Below are 19861 nucleotides of genomic sequence, written 5' to 3' on the forward strand. Positions count from 1 at the left end.
CACGTTGCATTGCAAAAGAACGTGTCAGGCTGAGGGGTTTCGGAACCAAGTTCCTCCGGCTTTGCATGAAACATCATCATATCTGAATATTCAACAGCTGTGTGAGACCAGAACGTCACCGAGGGCACAAAGGCAACGACAGGAACAGAGGAGGGCAGGAGGAATCACCGAATAAACATAAAAAACAATCATAAGCTGGCGCTTAAAAAGGCCAGATCGCTCAGAATTAGCGGGAAATACTGGCAGGAAGTAAGAAAACTAAGAAAGTAAGAGAAAATGAGGGTTGTGCATCCTCTGGCACCCGCGTTGGATTGTGCCGTGATGCAACACGCGTGCAACCGCACGCTGCGTTGAGCAAGAAGCTCCTGATCGAGACCTGCGACTTGGGCAAGAGCAGGACTAAGATGAGCACAAAGCAGAATGCTCATAAAGAAGGGCTGTTAACGAGTTATAAGCCAATTGAAGAGCTATTTCAGGAGGCCAGGGGGTTGAGGGGTAAGTGAGAACTCGCTGCCTCTGCCCCTGTAACGCACTCGCCACGTGGGATGGATGCTATATTCAATTCTGGTCACTATTTCTATATATAAACAGGGCAGATCTGCAAATGGAGCTAGGGAGCAAAAAAAAAGACCAGGCTGATGACAGACTGAGGAGAATTGAAGTGTATGGTTAAGAGAGAAGCCTGAGGGTCACAAAGAAAATAATGTTCTGGAAACAAGACTTTCATCACAAGAATTTGCGGGCTGAGCATCAGCAAGGCAGACGAGAGCCCCGCTCTCCGACGAGGGTGGAAAAAAAAGATGCTCTGCAATTTTTTCCATGCAGTGTCAGGGGGCACCAGGAATTCATTTCAGCCTGAAACATCGCTCCTGCTCATTTGTGGGCTTTTATCCCACCGTGCTGTAAGAGGCTGCCAGGACGGTGTTTGTACCCGTCTTTGCAGCCTCCCTGCTTTGATCCAGCCATTTTCGTGGCTCACGGACAGGGACCCCACTTTGCCGTGTGTTTTGCAAAGCACGCCCCTGGGGCTCTACAAATAAATTCAAAGGAGAAGGGAATGAAGTAGAGTGAATACACGGGCTCACTGAAAGGTTATTTATTGCAGAATTAGCAGCATTTTGCACAGCGGAGGCTGTAAGGGGTGTTTCCCAGCCTAAGATCAGGTGAAGCCTCTCTCCTCAGTATGTCAGGTACTAGGGGATAACAAGATCTGGTAGTATAATAAAGTATATATATGTGTATATATATACACTATATGGAGTATAGTAAAGCCTAAACACAGCCCTGTGATCTGGGAGGACCTCAGGACAGCTGCGATGGTATTTGGAAGAGCTGTTTTCTTACCAAGATTATTCCTGTTTTATACCATATAGAAAAGAGTAACTGGAGGGTGGGCACCACCAAGAGCAGCTCAGAGCTGACTGCTGCTGCCATAAATCATGGGGCTTCATTAGGAGTATGATGCTATGCTGAAACTTCTGCCGTAAAGAATTGGCTCAGACTGATTGAGCAAAATGCTTATTTATCATGTTTAATGTACAGGAAGGATTACAGTGATTAGAGACATTAAATGGCTTCTTACACGGCGTTTGTCACAACACAGGCTTCCCAGCCTTAACGTCGCTCATAAACAAGCGCCGAACTGGGCAAGCAACGGGGAGAAACTTCCAAAAATAAGCACTTACCTTGTGCAAAGGCAGCACCAAGAAGGCTCCGCCGCCGCTGGCATCTACGATGATCGCCACGAAGCGCGGGTTGACGGCGCAGAACGAGCTGTCCCAAGTGACGCGGGAGACGCGGATGTCGTCGTAACACTGGTCGTTTTTCACCGCTTGGCCAAACACGTGCCGGAATTTGCTCTGTCGTACCACTCGCCTCATCGTGTCTGCAGGGAAGAGGAGAACAGGAAAATTAAAATATCAGTTATGGCATCCACCAAGAACCGCCGCGGGACCCTCTCATCTGCTGCATCATCCGCATCCAGCAACACAAATATACAGCCTCACCTCCTACTCCTGCACCTTGCTTTAGACCTGCCGAATTCTCACCCACTTTCACCTTTTTCTTTATTCTTTTAAATAAAGTTTCAGTCTTGCACCAAACACAACTGCGCTTCTGAGGGTGTTTTCGAATTTGCCAGTTAGGCATCAGTTTTCCCATTGAAAATGTATTCTCTTATTGCAGTAAAGGAAGTTCCTAATCCTAAAAGCAGTTTTCAGACACGTCTCTACATATTTGCAGGGATAAATCTGGTCTTGGATTGAACTTGTTTACTTTCAAGTCAGACAGGGTCCAGGAGATGTAAATAAAAATGCACGCTCTCAAAATCCGGTGTTCCTGCGAAGTGGTTCCACATGTTCCCTGGCTTCCATTTCTTTCTTCTAACTCCAAAATCTCACTAAAAATGTAATAAAATTAGTTTCCTAGGCAGAAAGGAGTAATGGAAACAAGCTAATGACTCAAATTAACTTAGTGTGTCTGTAGCACTTCTCCTGAGGAAAATAATTTTCAAGAAGGCTTGAGGTAGAATAGAGGGAAAGGGGAAGACTCCCTGGAAGGAGCCGCGGGCACAGCCCCATATGCGAACAGCAGCCCTGGAAGCGAGAGACTGTCCTGCCCTCTGTGCATTAAACTTACGGAGCCCTTGTGCCTGAGAAGGACTTTTCCCATCACACAAGACTTTCCTCCCTCAATCACGGTTTGCGGAATGAGGAGCCTCCATAGAGCATCTTGCTTTTACATACGAGAGAAAATTATTACTATCCTGTCTCTAGGGAAAACAAACAAAAATGTAAAGAGTAAAAATAAGCAGAGTCCACCTCCTATCTTGCCTCCCCCAGCACATGGAGAGGCTGGGAAAAATTGCTCAGCTTGCTGGGGTTCTTTGCTCCCGACCCAGCAGCCTGATGCTCTGGAGACACCGATTCCCCCGCGCAGCCTGTCTGCAGCACGAGTGATAAAAGGTTGTTCGCTGTCTCTGACTGCAAAGGCTCTGCGTGAAAGCCTAGTAAAAAAATATATTAAAAAAAAAAATAGACTTCAGAATGATCGCTGTTTTGTAGTCTCGGAGCTTGAAAAAAAAAATTAACAGCGACAAAAAGCTGAATAACTAGAGGAAAGCACTTATCAGAGCTGGGAAATAAGCAGTCACAGAACATGTTTGAAGAGGAGAAAAATGTTACAATTAACATAACAGACAGGCATCGAGTGGAATACTCCAGTTTCTGCAGAGATAAGAAAAAATAAGCAGAGTGTTTGTTTTCCACCAGCTCCTCCCATCACATCCAGCTCTGAAGCATTTGGGAAGCGGCTGCTGAGGTGGCAATGTCACCGGTGTCACCAGTGACAGCAGGAACAAGCCCAGACCCACGGTCACAGCCCAGGCAGCGAGTTTGGGGAAAAAACCTCAGTATTCCCTGCACGCACCGATAATAAATGCGCCGATTACGGGGTCAGCGACACCGGCACAAAGGGCTCTGCATTTGTTTCCAGCATGGGCGAGCAGGTGGGTTCTCCCAGTACCATTTCTGTACTGATGTCCTGTTAAATCTCCCCAGTTAATTCAGTCATTTCAAAGTGGCACAAACACCATTTTATTAAGGTCTCACACAGTTTACGAAAAAAAATAAAAGGTGTAGTTTTTAAATGCAAAAAATTTTGTAAATTATTAGGGTGCTTAAGATGTCCACATGAAAAAAGCTGTATATAATTATTAATAATTACTATCATGAACTTAGGCTTCCTCTGTACTTAACATCAGTTAACAGAATTGCGTAATACATTTCCTGCCAACTATTTCACTGACAGCACAACTACAAGGCCTGTTCCATCCTGGGCACGCCCGGGACACCGAAGTGCGGTGGGAAACAATAAACCAGCCACGCAAGGCTGCAAAACCCAGATTTTACACTTAAAATACACAGTGATACCCTGAGAGATCATGTTCAGCTCCGCAAGTGGATGGAGCAGCTGCAGACAGTACCTTTCATGCAATGGGACTATGAAATATGAGGAGCAAACCACTACGCACACGGGACAGATCATTAATCACCTGGCAGCAAAGCTGCACCCATTTTGGGGGGAAAAAAAATACAACTGCTCCACCTGCAGTGCGATGCGGGTTTTGGTTTTGTTTTCAGGCAAAGGAAGAGATGAAGTCGTCCAAAATGGATGGGAACAGCTCTGCCCAAGCTGATGGAGGTGGGATGCTGCATCCCGGGTGAGGCAGAACGCGGCTCCATCCCGGGAACCAGCCCCTTCCCAGGGGATTCAGAGCAGGAGCCCGGCCGAGCCCCAGCCCTCTGAAACACACACCAACAAAACTGAATTTCAACTCAAAACATCCCCAAAAGACAAGAAACACGCTGTACTATCAAACCGCCTGAGGCCCAATTAAGATACATCATAAAAAAATGCAGTTCCACACCCTGTTACTAATTTGTTGCGTAGATTCACTCAGAGACCTGTCGGACGTTTCCATCCCAGTCGTAAGATGTTTGGGGCTGCCTGGACTTTTGGAGCCATGACTTTGGTTCTGCCAGACCCTGCAGCGACCATTGTACCAGAGCATCATCATCCTCCTCCTCCCTCCCCACCAGCCACCACCATCCCCACTGGTACCCGAGGTGACACCGGGTCACCCCGGAGAAGCCGCGATGTTCTTGCGGAGCCCAACGATGTCCTTGCAAACAGCTCAGCCCTTTCCCCTTCTGAAAACACACCTTGTATGTCTTTTTGCAGCAAAACCCTCCTCAGTCACCTGCCTGGGGTGCGCAATTCATCTCGGAGAAGGGAAAAATCCCCTGCTTTGTGCATGATTTTCATAACTCCTCACCCACTGGCAGTGTTCCATCCCACTGTGCATCGAGATTAATATCTGATGGTTTAAATAAAAGGTAAAGCGAAGGCTTAAACCCACCTTGCTGAGTTAACACGCAGCAAATTGCCCGGTGTCAATATATCATGTACCCAGGGGTTTTGCCATTTGTCCGCTTTAACGCTGGGGATGTGGATGTGATAGTTAAGAAGGAAGATTATGTGTATTGTTTGGATAATTGTATCTTTCCTTTGCTTGATCAACACCTGAACATAAAAAAAACAAAGAAACCAAACACCAACCAAAAAAAACCCCACCCAACCAACAAAACACAACACAGAATTATCTCAAATATCAGATACTAGGAGGTCTGCCACCCCTTCCACTCTAATGGAAGACAAACACCCTTTATCTATGGTGATACTCTACTGTTTTATTTCCCTCATTTTTACCATTTGATGGAAAGGGCATTTTTTTTTGGTTGGTTTCCTATAAGAGACTTTAAAAAAAAAATGCAAAGACTCAGATGTATCCAAAAATATCCTTGTTTGTTCCAAGTGGATTTCTCGAGCACACCTTCGCTGCCCCGTTCCCCACCTCCGGCTCATCCTCCTCAGCAGGAGCTCTGAGGAACACATGGCGAGCAGCCTCCCAGTCCTCATTTCCATAGCAAAGGGAGCGATTCTTGGCGTTGGATCACAGCCATCTTGATCTGGCTGCTCTCCAGAGAGAAAAAGGGAAAGAAAAGAATATAAGCACGGGCTGTGGTTCTAAAGAGCGGCAAGCGCGGATCTTTCAGCACAGCACAGAAAGCGAGCAGGTGAAAAGCAAAATGGGATGAGTCTGATCCCAAGTACCAAGGAGTCTTTTTCTCCCTACCCCATCCTAAGAGCATTTAGTATCCTCATTTGTTTCTCAATACTGCAGTGCAAAGGATCCCCTCCTCCACCATCTGCAAAAAGACACAGATGAATTTGGTTGCCACAGGTTGTCTCAGCCTGGCCACGTGCCGGCAGCAGCTCCCAGGTTGGCCGCTTGTGGGATTATCAGGTGAAACACCCAAATTTGAGATGATTCACCCCAAGGAAAGGCTGATTCAGCCTCTGTCACACATGTAAAAGCAAGACCTGGGACCCTGGGGAAGCAGCTTTGGAAATACCCGAGAGGGCAGGAAAGCGCATCCCTGGCTGACGGGCCGTGCGAGGGATTTACTCCTAGAACTGGGCATGGAGCGAGGGTTTTAAAAAAGGAACTTAATTAGATCATTGTCTGCGCTGTTATATCTTCGCTAAGGAGCTGGAACGGTCTCCATACACTTGCTAGACAGGAAATAGATTTTTCTTTTTTTTTTTTTTTGTAAAGTACAAATTTAGAGGATTTAAAACCTCACGACTAGGAGTTGAAAGGAGTTTAAATTTTGCCAGAGCTCCAGCCCTCAGCGAAATTAAACCAGAAGCGTCAGACACCCTGCAAAGGCCACCACAATGGAAGTGCTGACAGATCTACGGCCACGCTGATCTCCTGGATCCCGCTCCGCGACACATGGCATCTTACACGTCCTCGCGGGGACGGAGGAAAAGGCCTTTGAAACTCCTCTTTTTTTCCCCAAAAAAAATATCAAGTGACTTCCAGCTGAACTTTACCAATGATTTAACTTGGTCTCCCACTGTCTGTGCCCGCCGTGCAGCATTTAAAAGGACCTTAGAAACGCAGGATGCCGTCAGCCGGGCCCGCACAGTGATACTTTTCATTCCATTTCTTTCTGATCTCCCATCATGATGTGTCACAAGAGTGACCATGAGTTTGCCCATTTTCCTGTTTATAAAGGATTTATCTGTCTCCAGAATCCAACAGATGTATTTCTGTGGCTTCGGAGCGTTTTCAGGCTGCTTATGCAAGAGGAAACGCATCCTGCGAGGGAACACTGGCAGGAAAACCCCCCACTAATGGCAAAATCCTGCTGAGCCCATGTGATCCTGATCCCTTCTGGAAAGGGAGGCGTTGGAAATAAAAGGTTGGTTTAAGTCACAGGCAGCCAGAGGCCACTATCAAAGTGGGGGTGAGGAGATAGAAATCCCCTGGATATGGGAATGGCTCTTATAAAAGGGTGGTACTAGGGACTGGAAAGGCTATTTAAGTGGAAAATGTCAAGGTAAGTTGCAGCTGTTGATGGTGAGAACCCCGAAACTCAGAATTACAGCCTTACTGAAGAGGTTGCATACGCTTCAATGGTAGCTTTGGAATAAAGGTACAGTCTCAACAAACTATTAACAAACTAGAAGCAGATACAGAGAATAAAACAAAATAATCAAGACAGACTATAGGCAATGCCACCAGCACCTGATGTGGGGAAGCCCAGGGGTTTCTCCAGGCCCCACACATCGACCAGGCAGCCCAAGGTCCCTCTGAACACCCGGGCTGAGACACCTGGGCCGCACCTGCAAAAGCGATGAGCCCTCAGAACTGAAACCTTTATAAAAAGTAACAGAAGGTGTTTTATAATCCTAAACCAATAATCAATCTGTGGATGTTTCAACCTAAGGCCTAAGTGCCCCAGCATGGAGAAACCACCTTCCCACAGCAGGACTCAGCCCCATCTGCAGAGCAGTTGGCTGTGACGGAGAGAAGCACCAGAGAAAAGCCCACAAGGAATCTACTGATTCACCTTTTGGAGCACTTCGAACATCATATGGTGGATAAGGTACAGAGCTGCATATGGAGTGTGGAAGAATCCAGAGGTTTTAAAGCCATGAAGATGCCACCATCCCACCGCACCTCCCGCTCCACAGGGGCAAGGAGGGCTCCATCCCACCCCCCTGCCCATGGAGCGGGGACCGAGCCCATACCCTGGGAAAAGGGGAACAAGTATCACCCAGGTTATTTCCTAATCGCTCACTTCTGGCATTTCTTAACTCCGAGGCGCTTGGTTGTGCAACCTCCGCGGGTTCTCTGTAACCCACACGTGTGCACGGCGTGCTGTACACCAGCTCCAACACACGTGTGGGGATGTAGCTGTACAAGTAGTCCACATAAAAACTATGCCTTACCGTACTGCACAGGACAGTGCCTACAAACGTCTCAGAAGACTGACTCATTGAGAAGAAAGTCCTCCAGATCATTTTAAGGACGTCATTTTTTGAGACAGCAGGGACAGTGAAGACCATCCGCTCTTTGAAACCAAATGAACACGGCCCAACAAGCCCCAAAGGAGCAAAGTAACCCCCATGGGAGACCGATGCAAAGATGTGTCCTACAGCAACTTCAGGCCACAACTGGCATTAGACCACAAGAGCAGCAAGTTGCCACCACTGTCACACCAGAGAACCGATCTGCCACCAGAGAGGCTGAGGGACAGCTTCATCTCCCTCGCCATGCATGAAGGGAATCCATGAACTCAGCCTCGTGATATTAAGTCTTGCGATATTTGGGCAAGGAAGGAAGGGGGGGAAATAATCACATGGCCACAAAAATTTCATCTCTCCCCACGACTTCACATGAAACCTCTGGCAGGAAAAAGGAACAGCCACCAACACCTTGACGCAGTCCTCCGCTTTTAAACATAAAGCTACTCCCTCTATGGTATACTGTTTCAAATCAATTCATATTAAGTCCACTGCTGACAGAACTTTTGTTTTCAGATGTTCAGAGTTATTTAAACCAAGGGTGAACACTACTACAGATGGTCACAATTCCAAAATACATCATATTTGTGCACAGATTATTTTCAGTCTTTGGTTACTTTAGTCTAGGTTGAGCAAGACCCTGCCATCTGATTTCACTTCATTTTAAAGACAAAAAGCTGGAATATGAACTTAATACTGAAATTTCCAGCTGTTGCACCACTGGCGAGATGCTATTTTGGGATGGGAACCTAAACCACAAACTACCAGGGAATTCGATTATATCTCAACTGGGGAGCCCAGCACATTCAAAAATGTAACACAACCCCAACTTAAAATAAGCTGAAATTGCTCTTCTGGACAAAGCGCAAGGTGTTGGTTCTAACCTGTGAAATACTTGATACGATTCTCTTTTTAAGAGCTGTACTTTGAAACAATCATAGTAAGACCGTTATAATATGAAGAACTCCAAGTCAGAAGTACCTATAATGCTTAACTCTTCAAAGTATCACCAAGAAACATGTGTTATTTCCTCATTTTCACATCTCCCACACTGCGGCTGACACTCCTTTCACGTGCACATAGGGATGCAATGGGTGTTTTCACTTAAATATTTCCAGGTATGAAAATCACCTTCTTAGGGGATCTTACTCCTGAAACCATTTTGTTGCTTTTATCTTTACACTCTGACATTACATCATTTACCATAATTTATGGTGACAAAAGGACAGCGCAGTTGAAAATCGTTACCCCGAAGAGAGAGCATTGTCTGGCTTCATTTAATCTGTCTCATCCACCATAGAGCTACAGCAGCGAGCGCGCACAAAAATCACTACACAAAATAGTTTACTGGGAGGCCATAATGGGATGAGTAAAGAGAAACACTGCAGTAGTTACACAAACCCTGGGTCTGAGGAGCAGGAACGGGTGCCAGAACAACCTCCAAACCAACCTCCTCTTTTGGGTTTACACCTTTTACAGCATCTCCTGGCAGCTGGCGCTGAAGGTACCAACCTCGCAGGCAGCAACGGGTGATGTACTCGGAGATATTTAACGCACGCTGGGCTAAAAAAGGTCAGTGAAAATGAAAATAGAAGACAGAGGAGAGCAAAGTAGAGAGAGAAAATAAATCAAAACCTAGGACAAAACCTCATAGAGGCAAGTAACATATAGAATACGTGGGGAAAAGAGGACCAGGGTACCTATGGATTAAGCATCCCAGATGTCTGAGTGTGCCTCTGCATTTCATTCAGCTCCCACTTTTGCTGCCCCTGAAGACAGTTCTAGAGTCAGGGGCACCAAATGAGCTTTGCCGGGTAAGGAAAGGGAAACCTCACACTGGAGCAGACAGACTCCCACCTTAAGACACCGCTGCTCCAGCCTTTCAGCCTCCAAGAGCCTTCCTTCTCCTCCACTTTCTGTGCTGGAATAAACACCAGAGATGCTTCTTTGCACACTGAATCCTCACCCAGTGCCAGGAGACGAAGCGATTCCCTTCCAGAGCTGAACACCAGCCAGAGATGTTACACCAGCGCCATGGAAGATGCTCCTTCCACCCCGAGGGACCGACTGCATCACCCCCCTGGTGAAAGCAGCACATGGCACAGAGAGAAGCAGCAACCGGGCTCCAGAGCACGCTGTGACCCCGAGGAAAGCACGAGATGGGAGCACAACCCCCTGCGCAGAGCTGCGAGTCAGCCAGCCGGTTACAACAGCCAAGCACCGGGATTCCAGCTCCGAGAAGAATGCAGATAAAATGCCTTCTGCAGAGGGCTGACCTAGTTCTCTTATCAGAGCGGCCGAGCTAACGAGGAAGTATCAGTCTGTTCAGAGCTGCTACCTCAATTTGCTGAATTCTTCTGCTCTCTGGAAGGTTACGTGCAAGCTTCTTCCAGGCTACATTCCTGAGACACATCACAGGCTTTTATATTTAACCTGGGAAATGGGCAAAAGCGTCGTACCAGCTAAGGATGATGGTTACGGAAGGAGAAAAGCTCTTTCCCAGTGATTTCTCACCATATCACCACCTGCTCCCACCTTTCCCAACTAACCAGCCAAGGAACAAGCACTTTTTCCTAACACAACAGAGTGCTAACGGCAGAAAACAACTGTATTTTCTCTTACAACATGAAGCAATCAAATGTTCCCAAACAAAATAAATGGCAAACCTAAGTCCATGTGTGTGACAGAGGAGCTCCCTGGTAGCTATTAGACCTGAAACTCAGCTCCCGATGCAGAATGGAGTCTGTACTCTTCAGTGAGGAACTTAAGCTAGAAGCCAAGCAGATAGTAGTGTATATGTGTATATATACACACACATACATACATATATATACACAAATAAAATGTGCAGGATTTCCCATTCTGCAGAAGTCAGAAGGGGTGCAGACATGGATGTAAATTTGATAAACACAGTATTTTCTAAGGTAAGCACATCTCCTGTTCAAGTCCAGTGGCTTTAAGACATTATCTGAAACATCACACTGCTTCTCCTTGCTTACAGTTAATTGGATCATTCCTTAAAAAAAAAAAAGACAAGAAGATTTATCAAAATGAGAAATCTCTACATGACTTGATTAACTGTTTTCTTTTCCTCCTCAATTACAACATGCCATGGTATCCACAGAAAGAAACTATAAATGTTAAAGATGTTTTAAGGAGATAAATGGTCTCATGGATAAAAGGTCACAGGTCCCGGTTCTTCAGGAGCACAGGAGCTCCAGCCTGAGATCCACCATCGTGAAACCGAGCCCTCTGCTATAAACACCGAGTTAGCTGGGACACGAATTCCTCACAACTTAGAAATAAAGCAGAAACAACACATCAGCACAGCCCAGGCTCACAGAGAGACCGGCCAAGTGTGAGTCAGACTGACCAAGCGAGGACACCGCGTTCTCCAGATGGTCCGGCCTGACCACAAAGGGGTTTGCTGGCCGGAGAACGGTCCCCAGACCTGCCTGGAGCCCACCAAGAAGACCTCGCTGTCTCAGGGAACGTGAGCGGAGAGGAGCGGGATAGCCAAGGGGAACAGCAGCACCTCTCGGAGCGGCACTGCAGCCATACGCCCCCATCGTGTTGTCCAAAGATTGTTTCCAGCCCCGTCATGGCAAATGTGACGGGCCAGCGCGCTGGACAATGTCATGGTTGGACTGGAGTCTCAGCACAGACCAGTGTGGCCCAGCACTCTGCAATTTGGAACGGAGACACTCTCCTCCAAAAAGCAGTAATGGGCTTGGTTAGCATACCCTAAGAAACGCTTTCATCCAAATGCTACTAAATCTGAGCCTGATTTAGCAACCTCCACTTCTGAAGCTGCTCAGTAACACCCATCCAACAGGCCAGGCATTCGCATGGAACTTCTGATGTTCTCAAAATAAAACCAACAATGGTTAATTGTCAAGGACAAGACAATATCCTCAACATAGAAGAATGCAGAAGGTTCAGGCTGGACAATGCAAACGCATTTCGGATTTTAGCGCTGTACAAATAAGCTGCAAAGTGAATCTCAATTCTCACAGTTGGAACTGGCGTGTATTTCTCCAGATTTCCATTTGCTGTCCTGCCAGCTCTTCTGGCTAAGCAGCCTATAATTCAAAGAGTACCATTGTCATTCTGTCCCGTTTCCGCAACGTGCAATTTGAAATCAGGGCTGGGGGAGGGAGGAAGGGACCGGAGGAGGCTAAAACTCCAATCCAGATAGCTCAATCTGCTAACTTGATTTTAAATCCCTATCTTGTGGTACCAATTACAGCCCCTCAAACATCTGTTTCAGCAAAGGGTTCCAAGTTCAAACACATTTCCTCTGTCATACAGATGTTCTTTGTCGCTGCTCCGTGTCAGGCCGGGGCTGCCGTCCTGTGCTGCAGCAGCAACCTGGGCAGGCTGCTGTCAAACACAACACAGAGCATCTTTATCACCTCTCCAGGCAGGCAAGAAAAAAGTTGGCTTAGGAAAGCATATGTCGTTTAGTAAGCGGCTTTAATAAACATTCCTGCTACACTATGAAGAAAGACTTTGGATGCAAGAAGGAGAAATACCTTCCTACACCCACGGGCTCCCTGCGCCAAGGATGCGAGATGTTCCTGCTGGAGAACTTGTTTTCAATGAGGGGCATGGAGAATTACAGCCTGCGTTTGATGACCTTTAAGCTTTACTTACCTGTCGGCTTGACAGTCACGTTACCGCACGTGCAGCCCACGCTTCCAGCCCTTTGAGAGTCCCTGCGGCATTTACAGCGCTTCTGGAGGAAACCAGCCAAAACAACAGGCGCTATTATGCCCAGATAAACCCCAGCTGGTTTTTATGTCATCTTTCATACTGCTTAAGAATTCCCCTAGTAGACCAGAAGATGAATGTGGCAAGCACTGCATGTAAAGAGCAAGAAGATAACCTTTACCCCCCCAAGAAACATCAAGGAGCAAAGTGAAGAGTAGAGAGATAACACCCGTGCATCCAAAGCGCGGTGAAAGAGGAGGCCACACCAGGGTAGCCCACCTCCAAACTTTAACAAATTGCTCCAGAAAGCAGCAGCGGCCAGGAAAAAGATGCTGGAAGGCACAACGACACTCCGCTAGAAGTGTTTTGTGCCTTCACGCCGTGCTAAAGCAGAAGTAGATATTGCTGAAGTACGTCTGGCAACTCCTGTTTGTCTAAGCTGGCTCGGGATTTTTTCCTGCTTTGCAAACCCATCTCAGCAGATCCAAAAATGAAAATTAACCTTAAAAAAGATTCACTGAAAACTCACAAAAATGTAATCCACCTCCTGTTCTGAACAAGACGGCTTCATGCCTATTTAATTATAGTGTATGTTGGAGGTTGGAGTAAGTTTAAGCTAAGTGCAGTAAGAAATTAAGAGTTTAAAAGCTGAGTGTGAGAATGGCCATTTATTCACACATACACATCCCACTGTGTGTGCTGGTGCAAATACATGAACCAACTGTAAAACAAGTAGTATGTCTAGTGTTATATGCTAGAAGTATTTGCAGCCTAGCACCTGCAAGACCCTGAGCAAAACACTTAACCTCGCATTTCCCATTTGGGACCAAGGACATCAACCTGCTTCACAGGGGCAACTGCAAGAAACAACCGTAACACCGACTGGTATGATGAAAAATGCCAAGTAAATGCCAAACATATCCCCCAAATCAGTTGGGTGTTTGAGATTCCAGCACAAACTAACCAACTGGGAGGTTTTTAAGTATTTCACTCAAAGAGAAAAATAAATATGCAGTTTCAAGAGGTAAGAGTAGCACTGAGCTGCAGCCATCGAGCCTTGCTGGTGATATCTTCCATATCGAGTGATCATCTGCCCAGCACTGCCAGTCTGCCCGGCTCCCAAGGGACACAGTGCTTGCTCCAGCTTGAATTTGTTCCTGCCTGCTAATCCCTGGTGGTGCTAATTATACCCATTATCAGTCCGTCTGATTGTGCCTGACGCATGTCCAACATCCAGACCTGCAGCACCGCGGGATGTCGAGCCCCTCTCCGGTTTGCAGGGGAAGGGGATGCTGCAAGGCGCGATGTTTCAGTACAGCAGGTTTATACATTTATGCGAGATAAACAATGGATTTTCAAGGGCTCCAGAAACACAGTCACTATGGCAACTATATGCAGAACTACGGGGAAGGGAGGGGAAGTTCCCACATTTCTAAATACTCCCACCAGAGTGATTTTAAGTCCATTTTCCAGGGACTGCCTATACCAGAAACTGCAGGTGAAATGTATTCCCTGGGCTCAAACCTGGGTGCAAACATGGTTTAGTTTAAGTCACACCATCCCCATCCAGGTTTGTGAAATCCTGCTCTGGCCTATTTGATAAGACTGCAGAAATTGTCACCTTAGCATTCAGCTAAAAAGATTTGTACATTGGTCACATATATCCTTGTACATATATAGATTATATACAAAGAAGCTGTGGCCAGCCAAGGTTTGGGGAGCCAAAGGAAACCGGGATCCTTCCTAAAGGGAACCCTTGGCCTTAAGCGCAGCTCAGCGATGCTCCAGATTAGAGCTGTGAGCTCATCTCAGCGCGCCTGACCGCACCAGGCTGAACCTTAATCACTTTAAGTCAGATCCCACCACTGCTTTATTTCCACTGCTTTTTTTCAAATTCAATTATTAAAAGGGAAAACAAGAAAAATCTAATTATGATGGATTGAGAGGCCCAGCTCAATGTCAAACAGTCACTAGAACTGATTCATCCACATCCAGCTTCTCCCACTGAGAGCCAGACCTCAACAGTCATTACGTGCTGGTACAAAAAAGCATATTGCCTATCATTTATTGTTACCATCAAGACAATTTGGATTAAGACAGAGCAAATAACAATGCAACGTGACCATGCTGAAGAAATGCCATTGTCCTTTCTCCAATGCAGGTGATTCTACCTGGGTACTGAACTCGTTACCAAATGAAGAGGAAAAATGGTCAACGAGCCTGTGTTTTCCTTTATCATCTCTAAACCAAGATGGGCAGCACCAGAGCACCAGCAGGCTGGCAGCCTTCTAAAGAACAAGCGGGATTCTTTCCCCTTCGGAGGCAGATTCAATTTTCATTATTTCTCTGTCAAGTTCCTGACCTACAGACCGGAACTTTAAAGCTTTTATGGTTTTCCACCACAAAGCCTCTTCCATATCAGGAACATTTTGTGACTTGTTACGAAGATGTCTGCTGTAAAGTCTGTCTTATTGGCATGAAGAATTGCACAGGAAAGGCATGAAATAACATTATCTATATGCCCAACAATCACCTTCTGCTTCACAGCTGTATCATCACCTCCAAGCCATTAATTCTGATCAGGTTTATATTCACCACACAAAGCCATCCAGGCACATACACAACTAATGATTGGTAAATCCAACCAAGGGCTGGTATATTCCATGAAGAACCTCTCCACACAGTTTGCTCCTCCAAGAACCGTCAGCACATCAGAGCAAAGCCGAGACGCTGAGTAATTCTAGTTTCACCATGGTGTTTTATATACCTAATGCTATCATCTAAAAACACAAAGTCATGTATTGCATGATTATAACCTCAAAAATAAACAAATAACCAATTTTTAGTATAATTACTCACATGGGGAAAATAGAACAAATCAACCCTAGTAGTAAAGGAGAAGGAAAGGGCCCAGTAACTGTATCCCAACTATACTGGTGCTCAACGCATCAGCTTTCAGTGCTGGCTTTCCTGAGTCACTTCAGCTAACCAAACCCTTTTTAGTTTAGATGTGGTGTTCATCCCAGCGATGCCACCACCACCTGCATTTCTGCATATTGTGACAAAAAAAACGAACACAACAACAAAACAGTTCATGTCGTGTCATCCTAAAGCCACCGATAATCTGACTTTTCACATGTGGCCACATAACCAGTGTGACTGTAAACTAAAGCAGCTTCTGACCAGACTAATATAAGCACACCAAAAATACAAGGTGCAGGAGACTACAGGGACAGAATTAGAAGAGAACAGACATTTAATTCTTGTTCACATGCCCTGCAAATGCTTAAACTGGGGCACTTCAACTCCTCAGTGAGTTTCTATTCCAAGACATCCTTAAGAGAAGGGCTGGGATTATCACAAAAGCATCAGTTTAAAAAAAAAATAAATCAAAACAAACCAATCCATACTTTACAAGTGAAAATGTGGCTGTGAGTGTGGCTGAAGGACGTTCCCGGCGCAGGGAGGGGTGCGCGGTGACCTCAGCGGGGCCGGGCAGCGTTCTGTTCGGCTCATGTCTTCCAGAGGGGCAGCTGCCATCCAAGCCCTGCTCCTCAGAATCGATGAGCAAATTAAAACCAATAACATAAATTCTCGTACGATCAAAAGGCAGCGTTGTGCTTTAATGAGCCATTTTATGAGGCCGTCATTAAAGTCCAATATTAATCCTGAACATGATGCACAGAACAGCGACAGAGGGCAGATCTCTCAGCGTCCTTTGCTGCATCACTCAGGAAAGCTGATATTTACCCTTCTGTGCATTCCTTCCCATTGCCATTAAACTGAATCTCTGCCTTTCGCTTGGAGTGAATCCCAGAAGTGACAGATGCAATAAGCATGAAGATTTAACTTGAAAAAATCCAATGATGTTTGAAAAGGCAGCTCACTAGAAGACAGGGTAATGCCAACAGAGAACACAGGGGCACACAAATGCTGATTAAAGCAATCTGTACAAAAGGCTACAAGTGACCATTGAAAAATTACTATTATGAAGTGTTAAATTAAAACAAATGCAAAGCAAATATTGCCTGACATGTACCTCAGTGTGTCAGGTCTTACTATGGCTACTGAAAATACTAAATATATACGCAAAATAAACATGCATGGGCTTTAGCACAACAGTATTTGATCTTCTACCTTTGTGTACACAGTCTTTAGCAAATACGAATATTAGCTGCAGTAAAACGTCTCAGTGAGCGCACAGCCATCTGTTTTTCCCCTTGAGCAGAAAAGATGATTCAAGGCTTGTTATCGAAATGAAAAATCGAATATATCCTCTCCTGCCTCACACACAAGATACCCGCTGTTCTCTCCAGCCACCGCACATTCGGCACATCCGAAGGCGCTTCGTGCAGGACAGACTGTGCCAGTTCACACCATGTGCCCACACTCGAGCAGCACCGCGCTCCTCCCCAGCGTGTGCTTATCGAGGCACACGGAGAGAGACGATCACGTCAGGTTATCTGAATACGGCCTGGCCTAAAATTAAACCAGAATCAGTATCAGCAAAGCTGGAAAGCCAGCCACAGCCCAGTATGTTCACAACGTCACCGTTTCATTTTGCTAACATCCTTGGTCTTGCTTGCACTAATCCACGCGCACATCTGCATGAATAGGCTGAATAGACCTGCTCAAACAAACACGCACAGGACTGAAACTACAGCTGTTCAGAAAAACACAACACGCTAATGCATATCACTTATCTTCAACAATAAAACTGCATCAATCAGTTTTACTTTTGTTCCCAGACAGCTTCCAGACCCCCTTTTTTTTTTTTTTTTTAAATAAAAAATCCCCCTCTCTCTCCTGTGCAGTCACAGCATCACATTGTCTAGACGCGGGTACCACAGCGGAACGTTTGTGTGCTTGTGCATTGGATGCCTTTCCGTGTACCGTGAGGGGAGAAGCGGCTTACTTCACCACGCACAGATAAACAGTAACCTTTAAATATCTGGCATATTGCTATTAAAACAATGTGGCTTTTTGTATAGAAAAACAAAGCCCAGGAACACGTCATGCAAGCTACGACTTCACACATCCCCCGAACGGACTCGGAAGAGCCAATAAATAATGGTGTGACATGTACGCGGCCAACACGAGTGCAAGAAATAATAATAATAATATTAATTGTAAAAAATTAAATCCTTCAGTCATCTTTTGTCCTCTGCAATGTTACATGGTGGCAGTGGGGACGCAGCGCTCCGGGGGCGAGAAACACGCCGGTGCCAGCGAGCTGCCGCTGCATCACCATGGAAAAAAAAAAGAGGGGGGAAAAAAGGAACAAACGTGATGAACAAAAGAAAAAAAAAACCCAAAAACAATATATATTAAAAAGCACAACTGGTCCTCTCCGGGCAGGAGGCAGCCGGGCTGGCAGCGGCATCAGGTGTGTGTGCGGCGGGAGAGCCCGGCCCCGCGGCCCCGCCTCGGGCGCGTCCCGCCGGCAACCTGCGAGCCCCGGCCGGATGCCGGACCCGCCGCGACCCCGGGCGCTCCGCTGCCTAAAAAGGCGGGGAGCGGGGGAGCAGCCCCGGGCCGGGGAGGGCGCTTCCCCCCGCAGGCCCGGGCGCTGACAGCGGCCGCCGCTTCAGGAAGGGCTCGGCGGTAACAGCCGGCCCCACGCAGGAAGAGCCAGCCCGGCCGGCCCCGCGCCCGCCCTGCCCTGCCCTGGCGCCCGCCGCCGCCCTCCGGCGGGCACCGCCGCCTCCCCTCGGCGGGCCGCCCGCCGCCCTCCCGCCCAGCCAGCTGCCGCCCGCCGCGCCGCAGGGCGCCGTGCCCGCTCCCCGGTTCCGTTCCCGCCTCACGCCGCGCACCGCGATCCCGAGCCGCCTCCCCGCGTCCGCTCCTCAGCCCGGCGGAGCCGCCTCCGCCGCCTCCCGCTGCCGCCGCCGCCGCCCGACTGACCGCGGCGGGCGGGGGCGGGCAGCGCCGGCGCAAGGCCACGCCCCCTTGTCCCCGCCTCCCCACTGCGCGCCACGCCCCTCCGCCCAGGCACCGCCCAGTTCCGTGCCTTCCCGTCCCGCCTCTCTCGGCGGAGGGCGGGGATGAGGAGGTGAATGGCGGCTCGCTCAGCCAATGGTGGCGCGGCGCTCGGCGCCACGCGTGGTCGCGTGCGGTGCTTCTTCCCCCTCCCCACGGGCCGCCGGTGTCACTCGCGGGACCCGCCTGAGGGATCCGGGGCCGCGCTCCGGCTCCAGCGCTCCCCTCGCTCCTTCGCGGCCCCGGCGGGGACGCGGCAGCCCGGTTCCCCTCTTTCCTCAGCCCCTCGGCGGGTCAGCGCCCCGCGGTCCCCGCGCTGCTCCCAGCCGGGCTCAGGCCTCTCACAGCCCCACCTGCCGCCTCTCATCCTCCGCCCCGGGCTGTGCGCAAAGCTGGGATCTACCGGCGCAGGGACACGGGGGGTTTGGGGCACATAAACCAAAAATTGTGAGGTACGACCCCACCGATGTGGCCCCTCGTGCCCAAGCACAGATGGCGATGGGTGCAAAAGTGAAGAGAACCAACGAGAAACCAACCGTGTCGCCTCGGTTTGTTGTGCCGGGGCCTGTTGCTGCCATGGAAAATGGCACCGCCAGCAGGATGGGGACAACAGGAGAGCTTCAGCCCCTGCTGAAAATCACACTTCAATGAGAAGCACAAAACAGTGACTTGAAACCAAAGATTCTCCCCATTGCACTAAAAGTAAAGATGCTTTTGGGAGCGACACACCCATAATCACAGTTTGCAGAAATACGCATGTTGTGATGAGCTGAGAGCCCTCCTGTCACCCCATAAAACGGGCTTATGTGTTTTTAAAGATGGTGTTTTTATTGCTGCTGTTCAGTGGAAGGAGCTAATGGTTATTAATACAATATGCAGTAAGAAGGTGGGTGTCTCTGCAGCCAGAACCTCAAGGCACGCGGGGAGATACCTCAAATACTGCGATTTTCTGTTCCTGCGGGGAACTCGAAGGGCGGACGAATGATGCGCGATCAGGGCCCACGTCGCACAGTGTTTACCATACATGGCCAAAACCAAAAGCTCGTCTCACTTCCTGATTCGTTTTGACCAATATTTGCAAATTCATTTGCATGTGGTTAGGTGCTTAAAGGGGCCTAATTTTTCAGGGGAGCGACACACCCGTAACTCTGCTTATAATCAGAATTTGGAAAAAAACGTGTGTTGTGATGAGCTGAGAACCCTCCTGACACCGCATAAAACTGCGACAGGA

The 19861-nt window shown here is 47.9% G+C and overlaps 1 protein-coding gene across 1 annotated transcript in view; it reads right to left on the reverse strand.

Annotated features, from left to right (window-relative positions):
• Positions 1 to 18593, reverse strand: part of CORO1C (coronin 1C) — a 40404-nt gene extending 21811 nt beyond the window's left edge. Inside the window, exons 1-2 of the mRNA XM_082066092.1 lie at positions 18465 to 18593; positions 1686 to 1885 (exon numbers count right to left, since the gene is read on the reverse strand). Coding sequence (XP_081922218.1) covers positions 1686 to 1880 — 195 coding nt within the window. The 5' untranslated portion in view covers positions 1881 to 1885; positions 18465 to 18593. The remainder of the gene's footprint in view (positions 1 to 1685; positions 1886 to 18464) is intronic.
• Positions 18594 to 19861: the final 1268 nt, after the last annotated feature.

The sequence above is a fragment of the Streptopelia decaocto genome (assembly GCF_964273445.1).
Source record: "Streptopelia decaocto genome assembly, chromosome: 15".
Classification (NCBI taxonomy): domain Eukaryota; kingdom Metazoa; phylum Chordata; class Aves; order Columbiformes; family Columbidae; genus Streptopelia; species Streptopelia decaocto.